The sequence below is a fragment of the Gossypium arboreum genome, chromosome 11 (genome assembly GCF_025698485.1).
Source record: "Gossypium arboreum isolate Shixiya-1 chromosome 11, ASM2569848v2, whole genome shotgun sequence".
Classification (NCBI taxonomy): Eukaryota; Viridiplantae; Streptophyta; class Magnoliopsida; order Malvales; family Malvaceae; genus Gossypium; species Gossypium arboreum.
In genome coordinates, this window is record NC_069080.1 from 50,918,665 (window position 1) to 50,934,112 (window position 15,448).

Here is a 15,448-nt window from a genome sequence, read left to right on the forward strand (position 1 = left end):
ACCCATCAGGACCATTACTTTTTGACGAAAAAATAGATCGCACAGTTCGCAAAAATCAAAGAGAAATAAGGCGTAATTTACGCTACACGGAGAATGAGGGAGAAGAAGATACTCAAACCCCAACCAAAGAGATGGCCGAAAACCTAGATGATCAGCTGCCTCCTGCAATTGCAGCTAATCAAAATCCTGCTCCACATACTATGTATGACTGTGCTAAACCTTCTTTAACAGGAACTGAGTCTAGTATAGTTAGACCTGCTATTGTTGCAAATAATTTCGAACTAAAACTTAACACAATTCAGATGATACAGTAGTTTGTTAATTTGGTTGTTTGCAGGATGAGGATCCCAACACGCATTTGGCGGATTTTCTTAAATTTTGCGATACATTCAAAATCAATGGCGTTTCTGATGATGCCATTCATCTTTGGTTATTTCCCTTTTCACTGAGAAACAAAGCTAAACAGTGGTTGAACTCGTTACCACGAGGGTCTATCACTACTTGGGAACAAATGACCGAGAAGTTTTTACTAAAATATTTTCTGCCAGCTAAAACGGCTAAATTGCTTAATGATATCTCTTCTTTTGTACAGATGGATTTAGAAAAACTTTACGATGCATGGGAGAGATACAAGGACTTACTGAGAAGGTGCCCTCACCATGGGTTACCGCTTTGGCTGTAAGTTCAAACGTTCTACAATGGTGTGAATCCCTCGACAAGATAAATGATTGACGCAGCTGCTGGCGGAACCATTAACAATAAAACACCGAAAGATGCCTATGAATTCATAGAGGAGATGTCACTGAACAACTATCAGTGGCAAGTTATGAGGACAAAGCCAACGAAAACAGCCGGCTTCTATAACATCGATTCAGTCACCATGCTCTCTAATCAGGTAGAACTTCTCAATAAAAAGATTGACGGTTTACTTGGTTCTACGCAATTACATCCAGTAATGAGATGTGACTCAAGTGGAGGAGGTGTACATACAGAATACCAATCCTTCAATCCTACATCCGAAGAGGAACAAGTCAACTATATGGGTAACAATAACTTTAGATCTCAAAATAACCCATGCAGTAATACTTATAATGTAGGTTGGAGGAACCACCCAAATTTTTCCTAGGGAGGTCAAGGAAATTAAAAGCCACAAAATCCTCAAGGTTTTCAACAGCCACCTTATCAATAAGAGAAGAAACCAAACCTTGAAGAGATGCTTTCCAAATCCATCTTGGTGTCAAAAACCCATTTCTAAAATACCGAGACAGCACCTAAGAATTAACAAACATCGATCCAAGGACTTGAAACTCAGATAGGCCAGCTATCCAAACTAATCTCTGAATGACTACAAGGTTGCCTACCAAGTAATACTGAACCTAATTCGAGGGAACACCTTAATGCAATTAGCACTCAAGATAAGGAAGAATTCATTGCACCTGAACTAGAATTACAGTAAGACAACACGATGAACAAAGGACGAGAAGAGGTAAAAAATAATGATCCCAAACAAGTAAGTACGAATCATGAACCTCGTGTGCCATATCCTAAAGCGATGATGAAAGACAGAACAGAAGAACAATTCGGTAAGTTTGTCAAACTCTTAAAGAAATTACATATTAACTTACCCTTTATTGAAGTTCTTTCGCGGATGCCCAACTCAGCAAAATTCTTAAAGAAACTTCTGAGCAATAAAAGGAAATTAGACGCTACATCACATGTGGAACTCAATGCAGTCTTCTCAGCTATTCTAAAGAATGAGCTACCTAGCAAATTGAAAGATCCAGGGAGTTTTACAATTCCTTATTTAATTGGTAGTCTATCTGTGAATAATGCTTTAGCTGATCTAAGGGTAAGTATAAATGTTTATGCCATATAAAATGTTTAAACGACTAGGTCTCGGTAAACCCAAACAGACTAGGATGAGCATACAATTGGCTGACAAAACAGTTAGATTTCCTAAGGGTATTATTGAAGACGTTCTCGTTAAAATTGATAAATTTATTTACCCAATAAACTTCGTTGTCTTAGATATGGATGAGGATAACGAGGTACCTTCAATTTTAGGACGACCATTTTTAGCAACTGCCAGAACCATTATTAATGTAGGCACAGGAGAGCTAACACTTCGTGCAAGTGACGACGCAATAACACTCCAAGTACGTGACTCAATCAAAACCTCTAAGACTCAAACTAATGCTATAAAACCCGTCAATGATAAAACTAATATTCAATCGTCCTTGCAGGAACTTCCTCGAACCAAGACAACAGAGACAGTTCGCTACTATCATGAAGAGAACAAAGACGTCCATGAAGAATGAAGACTACGGATAGAGGAGCTAGACGAATAGCGAGAACACAAACCGAGAACACATAATAAACCGAAACTACGTAGACATAAGCCCGATACCTCTCCTAATAAACTTCAGGTCAGCGATATAGTCTTACTAGATGCCATTGATCCTCACATTGTCACTACCGCACCAAATGAGGAAATCCCTCTTACGGTACTTAGTATTTTTCCATTCGGTACAGTGAAGGTGAGTCATCCCAAGTTCGGCACTCCTCAAACACCATGATAAATCAACAGAGAGGTAAGTCGAGCTTAGACTATAAAAAAGCGCTTCTCGGGAGGCAGCCCGAGCACTAACATCTTGATTTCTTTATTTTTATTTTCTAACACTTTGGATCCTTAACTTAATCTTTGAATTGCAAAGTTTTTCAGCCCGCACGGCAAGGTACACGGGCGTGCCTAAAGCCGTGGCCAAACAAGGGAAGAAGCCACGGTCGTGCGATACGGCCGTGTTGAAGCAGGACATGATTTCCCCAAAACATGGGGTGCGATAAATCCCCATGGCCGTGCAACATGGCAGTGGGTGAACTTGATAGGAACACAAGGGCATGGGAATGAAAACCCACGGGGATGCTAGGGACAAGGCTCGATTCTGTTTCTTTGACACGAGCATGCGACACGCTCGTGCCATTCAGCCGTGTACAACAATACACGGGCGTGCTACCATAACACACGAGCGTGGGAGAAGCAAACAAAGCTAGGCATTACCGTGCGACATGGCCGTGTGCCATGCACACCCAAGATACACAGGCGTGAGACAGTAGCCGGGTAAGACCTAAATTGAAAAATTCGAAAAACACGGGCTCACACTCAAAGCACATGGGCGTGGCCCTAAGCCGTGTGACCCTCCCCTATATAAACAAACCACTGTTCATATTCTTCCCTCTTTCAAAACCCTAGCCGAAAACTTATCCTCCCCACTCCCTAATCCTTATTCTGGCCACCATTCCTACGATTCTCACTTCCCCAACCCTCAAACCACACTGAAATCTATTCCCTTTGCATTAATCCCCACTTTCCCCTCTCTATACCCTCTATTTTTCCTCCACACGGCTATACCCCTGTGTCACACGCCCGTGCTCGACATCAACACGCCCGTGTGCCGCCATACAACAGCCTTTGGTTTACTTTCTCAACTTTATTTTTCCAATTTGTATTGCTACATTAGTATTCTACATGCTTTGCATAGATATTGTACTATTTTGCTTTAGACAAGTTAGGAATTTACTTTAAATTTTTCTATATTTGAATTATTTAAGCCACTAAATAGCATATACTAGTTTTGGGCCTCTTGCTTAACTACTGATGTATCATCGATATTTTCAGGTATATTATGTCGTCATCGAGAGGAAAGAATGCCACAGTCCCATCCTCAAAGAGATGTAGGGGACCGGGTTCTTCCTCGATACGTGCTACAGTCGAAGTTCAGCACCCGCTCCTTGACTTTCCACAAGCTTCGCAGGAGGAGCTATTTCAAATACTACGCGCACAACCCATCACCACAGGTCGCTGCATCGACTGGGCTACCGTAAAGCAAGTTTAGCTCGCTGATGCCATCTGCGCCCTCCTGTCCACAGACCCATGGGAACGGTTCTTCGCTATTATCGAGCCCACTTATTTAAAGCTAACTTTAGAATTATGCTCTACTTTCAATTTACAGGTGGTGATGACGAACAATGACGACCCATGCATCATTCACTTTCGATTAGGTTGTCTAGTTCGTGCGATGAGTGTCCCAGAGTTTGGAGTTGCTCTAGGACTTTACATCGATGAGTTTATGGAGGAGGAGAACATGAATGCACTACCACGCAATATCTACATCTCCCCCTCCTTGTGCTGGAAGGCTTTGGCACCACTCTCTTCCAACTACGACTCCAGCCGCTCGAAGGCCTCAGCTCTTTCCCCTTCCCTACGATATCTCCATGACATATTGGCACACACCTTGACCGGGAGAAGAGAGAGCACCGGCGTCGTCAACACTCATGACGCTTACTATTTATGGTGCATAGCGAATGCACACGTGACCGACTTAGCATACTTCATTGCTTTCGCCATTCGCCATCAGACCGAGTGGCATAGGAAGGGAGTGATCTCCATTGGCCCCTACGTGACGTGCCTTGCCAGACAGTTCAGCCTCCTCAACACCGCGGCCTAGTCATCAGCGCTTACCCTGATAGGTCAGATGTCCCCACAGGGCATCACGACTATGTTACACATGAGGATGATCGAGCGCCGACGTGGGACCGATCTTCTTTAGTGCCGTCTCTCGTATGCCATTGACGAGGAGGATCTTAAGGACATCCCTGATGATGTTCCCCCACAGTATGAGGAGCCTTCTACCGCACCACCTAGGGAACGACTAGCTCATATGGCTGCTTCATTGGCACACCTTTCCGACCGACTAGCCCATTTCGAGCAAATATTGTACTATATAGTTTGAGATGACCCACGAGCGAGATCGGCGACGGGACCGACAAATGGAAGATATGCAGGCCATGATGCAGTAGCTGTGCCAACACTTCCACATCTCCACTCCGGCACCACCACCTGAGGGTCCCACCAATGAGGATCATTGAATCCTCCTATTTTTTTATTTAGTTTTATTTTTATTTTATTTTTATTTTTCTTTTGATTTTTATTTTCATTTCAATTTTGAAAGACATATCTATATTAGTAAATTTTACTTTTTCCATTTTCTGGTATTTCTAACAAGTAATTCTACTACGCTCTCTTCCACACTAACTCTTAATCAACTCTTCATGATTCTACAGACTTCCAAAGAAAGCTGCTAGGAATATTTTACGGAATGAGGAAACAAAAGGGAAACAAAACCTCACGAGTGCCATGCTCAACGACCCAATTTCTTCATCTAGCCAAGAACAATGGCAGCCACCACTTTCCCCGAACACTCTATCCTCAGAATCAAGCTCCACATCCATATAACAGGGAGTTTCACCTCCTTTCCTCTTATAATTTTCTTTATTTTGAATAATATATCTTTGTACATTGAGGGCAATGTACATCTTAAGTGTGGGGGGTGAACATGAAACCTAACTTTTTGCATTATTCTCAAATCCCTGAATTTGGTCTTGTGCTTAAGTGATTTTCTCATAATATTGATAGAATGAATTCTGATTGATTTACAATTATTGTTGATATGTTGTCAATTAGACTAAGGGAATTATGCATGATTATTTGATTACAGGACCTTAAAGAATCGAGCATGATAAGTTGATATTTTGAGAACTAAAATTTTTTAGATTATTTTCCTAAATTGAGGTATTACCTTGAAATCTTAAGTATACAGGAACGACATCAAAAACCCAAATTTTTGGTGAAATTTTTGAGCCTTTTGAGCATATAGCTTTCTTTCTTGCTCACTTCTTTTGTGGTTTGAGTGTGTCAACATTGAACTGTTATTCTAGAGCTTGCTTCGATTATACATATCAAGATCACACGTATGATTTGATATACTGAGATGATAAAGGCACTTAGGATTTAACCCATTTACTTCATAAAAAACCTTTCCACAGAATTAAACCCTTAATGAAACCCCTTGAGCCTACTAACCTTTTTTCATTAATTAACCCTCATCATTAACCCATTAACCTATTATTGTTGAAATCCTCCTACTAAATTTGACCCTTTTTATCGGGATTGAATTTAATATTATTACCTCTCTATGTTCACCATTTTTTGTTACTGAATCATGAAGTATGATTTCTATATTGTATCGACTTGATTTGTTCTTAAAAAAAACTCAGTATTATATTGTAATTCTCAACAAGCTAAAGTTGTCATGAACTCATGTAAACTAGTTCTAGATATTTGTTTGTGGTTCAGTAATTAAGTTTTTGATAGTGGGGTAATATATTGAAATCATCTCGATTCTAACCTTTGTCTCTTCAGCTTGTATCCATACCTGTAACCTAAACCCTGTTACAACTATACAAAGATCTTTTGATTAGTGTATAATATCATTTACAAGTGGTGGAGATTTAATTTTCATGCCAGCTTATGGTAGTAACTTTTCATGTCAGACAATCGAGTGCCTAATCTTGAACCTTAAACACTTTGAGTGATTTGAGTGAATCTTTAGTGAGGATGTCATCTCTTGTATATTTAGGACTAAAGTTAATTACTTGAAGGAATGAGATTACCTATAATTTTGTTGTCAAAGTATTTGATTTAGATTGTTTGAGGCTTTTAATGCCCCTATAGTTGAATTCTCATTGTATGATTTTCTGTGGAATAACTTGTAACATTATCAGTAATGATTATGTGATTAAGAGGAATGAATTGTAGCAGTAAATGAGAATTTTGCTTGAGGACAAGCAAATGCTTAAGTGTGGGGATATTTGATAAACGTCAAATTATACATATCTACACCCCAAATACTTAGCATATTTGGATGTTTATTACTAGATTTGTGGATTTTGGTGCTCTTAATCCGGTTATTTCATGTTTTGTACTCAGGAAAGCACCAAGAGTCGAAATGAGCAAAAACGAGCTAAAAAGGGACAAAAACAGACCAAATCGAGAAGATGACACGGCCTAAGCCTTGCCACACGGGCATCTCACATGCCCGTGGCCTTCGGGGGTGTCGACCAAGGTTTTCACGATCCACACTGCCTGGCCATTAAGCCCACACGGCCGTGTGCAATTCAACGGATAGAACACGGCCTAGTAATCACGTCACATGGTCGTGGCACACGGGCTTGTCCCTTTTTCAAAGAGTTGTATTTTACACGAAAAAAGGTACTTAGGAAGGAAGAAAGCCAATCCAAAGCCTATATAAACACCCTAAGTGTGACCTAGAAGGGGGCCACACTTTCCAGAACTTTTCTGGAATACAGTACCACACGCCGGGAATTACTTGAAGGAAGCCAGACGATCCATCTCAAAAGCCGGAGCTACTCCAAGATGAAGATCTCTCTCGAATTCCTTGAGGGTTTTAGAGTTTTCTTTATGTTTTGTTATTTTCATGCTTTTGAGATGTACTCTTATTTTATTATGAACTAAACCCCTTAGATACCTAAGGGGGATAAAACCTATAATGGATCTTGTTATTATTATCTGAACTGTATGATAAATACTTGATTTGTTCTTAATTATGTGTTCTTAATGCTTGAGTTAATATTCCGGGTATTAATTCATGATTTGATGTGCTTTTGCAGAGGAGGAATAGACCCTGCCTAAGAGTAGATTTGGCATAATTAAGCGGAGTTGATCGAACACCTAGGAATAGGGTTACGAGATTTTGCCGGATTAAGGTGAAACCTAATAAGGGGATCCATAGATCGAGTTAATGCAACCCTAGAGTGTTAATTAGAAAAAAGTCTCGGTTATTCAATCTAGGGATTAGACGTTATTAGTCTTGAATAGGGATAATAACTTAACTTAGGGATCTCTACGGAACAAGTCAAGTGAATAAATCGTCCGATTTAGAGTCAGATAACAAGTGAAATCTAGGTGGATTCCTCCTTGGGTGTCGTCTTTATCAATTACTTTTCTTCAAATCTTTTTCCAAATTTTCTCTTTGCTTTAATTAAATCTGTTAATTAGTTTAAATAATTAGTTTAATAAACAAACCCTTTTATTCTTAAGCTAGATAATAAAAAGATAGTTATTACTAGTACTTTTGGTTCCCTTGGGTACGATATCTCGGTCTTGCCATTACTATACTATTGTTCGATAGGTGCGCTTGCCTTTTCGTCGTGATAATTGTTAGCCTAGGTTTGATCTTCATTATAAATATTTATTACTTGTTACGAATCACACGATCAGCACCAAAATAGATAAGTGATTTATCAAAATTCACCCTTTGGCCCGAAGCTTGTTCATATTCAGCAATAACATTTCTCACCATATTAGCTCCCTCTTTCGACGCATCGCCAAATAGAATACAATTATCTGCAAAAAATAGATGATTGACCGACAATTTTCCTCTTCCAATAGGCGCACCCCGCATAAGGTTTTTCTGTTTGACTTCCTGAAGCAACGTTGAAAAGCCCTCTGTACAAATCAGAAAGAGATAATGCCTAAGAGGATCCCCTTGCCTCAAACCCCTTGATGGCTCAAACTACACACTCATTTCCCCATTAAGTCCTACCGTATACGAGACAGAACACACACACCTCATAACAAGAATGATCCAATCATTATGAAATCCCATACGACTCATCATACCAGCCAAAAAGTCCCATTCGACACGATCATAAGCTTTACTCATATCCAGTTTGAGCGCAAAATTCCCTTTTAGGCCTTTTTTTTTCATTTCGAGAGAATGTAAAATCTCATAAGCTATTCCAAAATGTGTCTTCCCGGAATAAAAGTGCATTGAGATTCATTGACACACACTCCCAATAAGTTGCTCATACGATCCACCAGCACCTTCGCAATGATTTTATAAATCACATTACACAGGCTTATAGGTCAGAATTAGGTGAGGCTTTTCAGCTTATCAATTTTAAGGAGTAAAAAAATATGGGTTTTATTGATTTCCCTTATTTCGATTTCATCTTTCAAGATTGATAAACAATATTTTGAGACTTCAGGACTAATAATATGCCAATACCTTAGGTAAAAAATTGCTGGGAAACCATCAACACCTAGAGCCTTTAAGGAAGACATAGATTTTACAGCACATGTGATCTCCTCCTCTATAAACAGTTTAAGCAGATTTTCATTCATGCTGTTAATAACCCGCTTCTCTACTAGTCTCAGTAAATGATCATCTTCACCTATATCAGTAGCCGCAAATAACCTCTCAAAATAAGTCGATGCAAGTTGAAGCATTTCTTTATTCGTTGAAACCCAACTCCCGTCCTTCCTTTCTAATCCTAAAATCTTATTACGATGATATCGCTGAACTGCAACTTTGTGAAAGTAGCTAGTGTTTCAATCCTCATTTCGCAACCAATTTGCACAGGCTCGTTGTTCCCAAAATAATTCCTCCTTATCAATCTCCAAATTCAAGCTAACTTGGACTCAGTTAATTCAGGTAAAACCTCATCAGAAGGATCTCTGCCATAAAGATCTCGCATCCGTTCTTCAAGATCCCTACGGTCTACGCTTCGATCCCTTTTTCTTTTATGACTCCAATAAAGAAGACGCTGCCCCAATTTCATAAGTTTGACTGGGACACTTCCAGTAATCTCCCCCCAACTCGATTTCAACTGATCCTCAAAGTCAGGATCTAAGCACCATTAAGCCTCAAACCGAAAAACCTTAGGCCTAGAATATTGAGCATCAATGCCTCTTCCTCCCGTGTCTAAAAGTATCGGGCAGTGATCCGAGAATGAATGACTAAGATGCTCCAAATGGTAACATGGAAAAGTAGAAATCCATTCAGCAGATGCTACTCCTCTGTCAAGATGTTCTCGAATATTAGTCGACAAGAACCGACCACACTCCCACGTGAACCACCTACCAACGAACCTTAAGTCATTAAGTCTACACCTATCCAGCACATCACAAAAAGCAGACATTTGACTTTCTGATCAAAGCCGTCCGCCTTTTTTTTCAAAATAATTTATTATCTCATTAAAATCACCAATCACCAACCAAGGGAGCATTTGATCATGGCCGAGCTGCTGCATTAACTCCCAAGACTTATTTTTTTGCCTTTCATCTGGATTTCCATAAAACCCCGTGAAGCGCCAGTGTACCTCACATTCATTATCATGAACCTCTACGTCAATGTGATATGAAGAATAAGTATTAAGCCCAATCAAAGAATTCCCTTTCCAACCAAGTGACAGACCACCTTTCGAACCAACAACACCAATATCAATACCATTATAAAAGCCACATTTTAGCCGCACCAACTCCATTTTTTTGGAACTCAATTTTGTCTCTATAAGAAACAAAATTCGGGGGATTAATTGCTCTCAACTTATTCTTGAGCTTGCTAACTGTCTGTGGTATCCCCAAACCACAAACTTTCCAGCTTAGGATTTTCATTGCGATCGGCTGCTCTGCCCAACATAGTTAGCCGTTAAAACAAATGAGCCATCTACCACATTATTCCCCGATTCGTTAATGAGTGCCCCAACTAATTGTTGTCTTTTCTTTCCTTCCAAAGAAACTAACGGATCATTCTCCTCAAACAACACCAAATCCATAGGCCCACTATCATTTTCAATCCCATTAAAAACTTTGCCGCCCAAATTACGCCTATCACTATCCCCCATCAAATAACTCTTCTGGCCAGATTCCAAATCATTAAGATTGAGATTGCGTGATAAAATCGCCATTTCCCCTTGAAGTATCTCCCAGAATAGTGTTTTTCTCCTGAATTTTGGCTCGTGAGATTCCTTTCCATAATTAACTGATTGCACTTTAAACTGTCTGGATCCCTGAGCCACCTACTTGTCATGGAATTTCGACAATGCCCCTCTGCCCTTAACGAAATATCCCAACCAAAAACTATTTTAGACGGATCAATACGAGTGCGAAATGGGCAAAACTCTCCCCATGGCCCAATTTACCACAGATAAAACAGAATAGACTCAATTTCTCATATTGAAATCGAGCATATACAATTCTTTCTTTACCAATTTGAATTTTCTTCCTCCTTTTTAATGGTAGTGACACGTCCAATCTGACACGAACTCGCATGAATTTATTAATCCCCATAGTCAGAATTGTTGTGTTATACTCGAGAAACTGACCCAAAAAATTTCTAAACTGTTTTGCCAGTAAATTCGTCATCAACCCTGGCGGCAAGTCGTGAACTTGGACCCAAAACTCTGATGAAAGTAGCGGGACTACTAATGGATCTTCTCCCTGCTTAAGTTCATGTAAAACAATCAGATGCTCGTTAAAAAACCATGGTGTACCAGCAAGAACCCGTTGCATATCCACAACATGAAAAAATTGAAACATGATCATTTTATCCCCCAAATCCGATATACAGATCCCACCAATGGGGTGCCAGAGATCAACCATAATGTTGCGCAAAGACGGGAAATGAACGACGCTGTCTGTCAAACATCGACCAACCAAACAAAATTGATAATTGCGGTCCACTACCGATTCCTCTTCATGAAAAGCCTCTTCCTCCTCGTCAAGTAGATTCAAGTTTGCCAAACCCTCTTCTATTACTTAGAAAACTAAAATCCCAGACTTTAAGAAGAAAAAACAAACAGATGAACGAAAAATTTTAATAGGACAAGAACACAACAAAAAACCTTGTGTCAACCAGACAGACAAAAACTCATGTCAAAAGACAGACTAACTACATTCTGTTCAACATGTTGTTTTAAATATCTTTAATTCAGTTTTTATATTTTTTATTAAAAATTATTGTTTTAATTAATACTAAAAATTTTATCACACATATAAGTGTATGGAAGTTATGTATTTAAAATATATAAATTAGCTTTAAAACAATATTTAATGAAAGGTAATGTTTGAAACTAATTAATAATAATAATGACATATTATGATGTTAGAATGAATAGTAATAGATTAAATTGTGAGTAAAATAAAATTTAAATAAGTAAATATATCATATTAAGAATACTAAATTTATTGCAATATTTGATTATAGTATTATCATGATTTTGAATTAGTGTTAAGTTCACTTGTGACATTGATTCAATTAACAACATTATCAATATATATACAATTGATATAAATGATAAAACATATATAATATAATTAAAATAAAATGTTAGTTTAGTGATAAAATTAATGTTTTATTGATGTAAATAATATGAGTTTAAATTCAATCACTTGAATATTTTTATTATTTTTTAAATTAAAAAGATTAAAATATCTTTGAATAAAATAATTTATTAAAAATTAAAATACTTCGAATAACATAATTTATTTTAATTACAAAAACATGTTTTTGATAATTTTCTCAACTTACATAAATTACTCATCACACCAACTCAATTAGAAAATTAATTAATATAATATAAATTTTAAGCAAAGTATATAATAAAAATATTTTAACAGTATAAATAATAAAATATGATAAAAGAAAATATGATTTGAGTATATAAAATTCAGAAAAAACCTAAAATTCGGATTTACCGTTACGGTGAAGCATGTGATGAATTTTGACAGAACCGTTACTGTTCCCGAAGCAATTCTTCCCCATGGCGAATCCTTACAGATCAAGGTACTCAAATCTCATCTGTTTCTTAATTTATTTCTTTACCCCTCTTTTTCTTTATCATTTTTCTCATCAGTATTTTTCGCCATTTAAAACATGACTTGATAAAAAATTTCAAATATAACAGCCAGGGCCTTAGCGCTAGACCGGTGGGAAATTCTGATGAAATCCAACTGAGAATCGATCCAGTTCATGCTGATTTAGACGAAGAGATTTCGGGTCTGCACAAACAAGTTACACAACTCAAACACGTAAGTTCTTTTTTTTTTTTTAAATAGAAATTGAGTTTGAGGCTTTTTTGGGGCTATTTTTGGTCGATCAATAATTCTGATACGATATGAAATCTGGGTTTTGTTTTTGAATTAATTAGGTTTGGCTTCTAAAATTTAGAATCTTTTATAGTTCTTAGATTCTAGAAAATGGGAGACATATGAGAAATTTATTGAAGAACACAATTTTAAATTATTGGTTTAGAAATATATTTTCTGCATTTCAATGGATAATTTATTTGATTGTTTATATGAAGAAATCCAGAATGTTTCATTATCTTACTCGTAACTGTTGCTCGTCCTATGTTTTAGGTTGCAGCTTCTATTTAATAATGTTTGTTTGTACTCTGTTAATATCTCTGTATGTTGAGTTGGACTGTAAATTCTGCATCTTTGGATCTTCCTATTTGTGCTTTCATGTAATTAGTTGCACCCAATTGACATTTGAGCATTTTGGTGCTTTTCGAAAGCCCACTAATCGTTTAAGCAATGGAATAATTGTAATGCGTTTTCTTACATGACTGAAACTACAGTTTCCTCAGGTTTTGTCTTCCATGTTTGGCATATAGATGGAACTTCTGAGCTGAAACCAAATTCTTAATGCCTTTTCTCTTTCTGCTTATTTTTGTCGTCATTATTATTGTTTACGTGTGGGGGATAAGTTGAACTGAAGGAAGAAAAACATTTGCAGAAATACAAGTAGCATCCTTTTGGACACCCTATTCAACTCTTAATGCACTGCAAGGAGATAATTTTAAACACATATATTTATGAAATCTAGAGCCAAAGTCAGCCAAAGTAATTTCCCTGCAAATATGCTTCACAATAATAGTCTAATCTATACCCTTCTCTAGCTTATTGATCTTGTGAGGAGTTTACTTATCTCCTACGGCTTGTCTTTTTGTTGAAGCATCTGAGCAACGTTCATTGAATCTGTCCTAAATCATCTATCATTACTTGACCATGGATAAAATTTATTGCTCTTATTTGCTTACTGCATGCTATCTTCGATGTCAAGTCATGCTTTTTCCGCTTCTACTTCATTTGAACTCCTGGCTCTGCTCCATTCTGCTTGACTTGCCCCACTATTACTACTAGATCAAAGATAAAAGATGGTTCTGTGAATAAGTATCTTGACTTTGTTTGTCTTTTTTTTTTTTTTTAAAGTTGAGATCTCCTATCATCTTTCATTAAGGAATCTTCCTGTTTGATTGGCATCAGCACTTGTGAATTCAATGAAAACTATTGCTGCATTTGTTTGGTCAGGTGCTTTCTCAATAATGCAAAAAATATTTAAATACTGTAGCCACAGAGAATAAGAAAAGGGCATCGAGAAAGTTTTGATTTTGGCAATGTAACGTGCAATATGCATTATAATTGAAACATCTATTTTTGTTCACTTTCACTGTGAATTTCCATGTAACATGAAAAATAAGTGCTACTATTTGGCTTCTGGCATAAACTGCTCTTTTATTTCTTGTGTTTACCTGGGTGAGTTGAAAATAACTATCCTTATCTGATTATTTTCTTTTCCTTTCAGTTTTCTGTTTCAAAAGAGATTTTGTTTTGGTACTTTGAACTCTTGCTGAAAATGTTGATCCACAGGTGGCTCAAGAGATTGAAACTGAAGCACGGATACAGAATGAATTTGTGTCCGATCTGGTAAATACTCGCTTGACTTGACCCCTTAAATAATTTTTTGTTTTATCGAAAAGAAAAGAAACAAAAACAAAAACAAAAACAAAAAGGGAACTACAAAACAGATGATGATCCATTGTACAATCAAACTTTGAACTAAGGCATCTGATTCCCTTACCACGAAGTTAAGAAATACCATATTTACTATAACAACTCACTTTTTTGTTTCTTGCTTCAGCAAATGCTAATGAGCAGAGCTCAGGCAGGAGTAAAAAGTGGGATGACAAAGTTGAATCGAACTGTTGCTCAGCAGAGATCGAATCACATTTTGCAAGTGATAATCTTCAGTCTGACATGTTTCTCCATCATCTACTTATGGTCAAAGCACTTCAAGAGATGACAACATTGGCTCCGAGGCTACCTTGTCATTGTGAATGCATATATAGTATTTCTCCACAACTTAATAGATTTTTAGTCCATCGGAGCATTTATTTTAGTTGCTACCATAATGTCATTCGGGACTGAAAGGTTTATTCAATAACCATTTTCTGGGTATATGATGATTAAAGCTTGTCTACTCTAATTGCTTGCTACACGTTCAAGATTCGATAAAGTATTAAGCACTCTTGGTACCAATTTAAGGCGCTGTACTTTTGCTAGACAAGCCAAGAAAAGAAAACACCAAAAATAAGGTTTAATTGGGTATTTTTAGGCACAACAAATGGTGATTATGTTTCCAAACTCATGCAAGTTATGTCCCTATCTGCTAGCCAATAGTTAAATCCTTCGATAAAGGATGTATTTATGGGGTGGTTTGGATTTGGACCAAATCCTAAAAGGTATTATTCGACCTGAAATATTGATGAAATTATCCTATATTCATCTATTTAAGAACATTGTTTAGGTATATCCAAGTGTCACGGGACATGGATTAAAGCCCGTGATTATTGCACGCAAAACGTTCAATAAAGGTGAACTTACTGACCCGATTCATGAAACCTATGAAGAAGCTAATCTACTTAAAGTCATAGTGGCCCATTGAAACACTCTAGTAAAACTAAA

The 15,448-nt window shown here is 37.4% G+C and overlaps 1 protein-coding gene and 1 non-coding gene across 2 annotated transcripts; one reads left to right on the forward strand and one right to left on the reverse strand.

Annotated features, from left to right (window-relative positions):
- Positions 1-559: 559 nt before the first annotated feature.
- Positions 560-666, reverse strand: LOC128284851 (small nucleolar RNA R71). Its single transcript, XR_008275271.1, has one exon. It is a non-coding gene; the product is annotated as a small nucleolar RNA R71 (small nucleolar RNA).
- Positions 667-12,342: 11,676 nt separating this feature from the next.
- Positions 12,343-14,969, forward strand: LOC108452078 (bet1-like protein At4g14600). Its single transcript, XM_017749817.2, has 4 exons — positions 12,343-12,485; positions 12,607-12,730; positions 14,354-14,410; positions 14,625-14,969. Exons 1-4 carry the CDS (start codon positions 12,463-12,465, stop codon positions 14,784-14,786), a joined length of 366 nt encoding a protein of 121 aa, XP_017605306.1. The 5' UTR covers positions 12,343-12,462; the 3' UTR covers positions 14,787-14,969.
- Positions 14,970-15,448: the final 479 nt, after the last annotated feature.

Excerpts from the sequence above, each read along its gene's own strand:
- LOC108452078 (XM_017749817.2), top strand. The coding sequence starts at position 12,463 with ATGGCGAATCCTTACAGATCAAG. Across the intron at positions 12,731-14,353 it reads AAGTTACACAACTCAAACAC|GTGGCTCAAGAGATTGAAAC; the intron begins GTAAGTTCTTTT and ends GTTGATCCACAG. Across the intron at positions 14,411-14,624 it reads ATGAATTTGTGTCCGATCTG|CAAATGCTAATGAGCAGAGC; the intron begins GTAAATACTCGC and ends TTCTTGCTTCAG.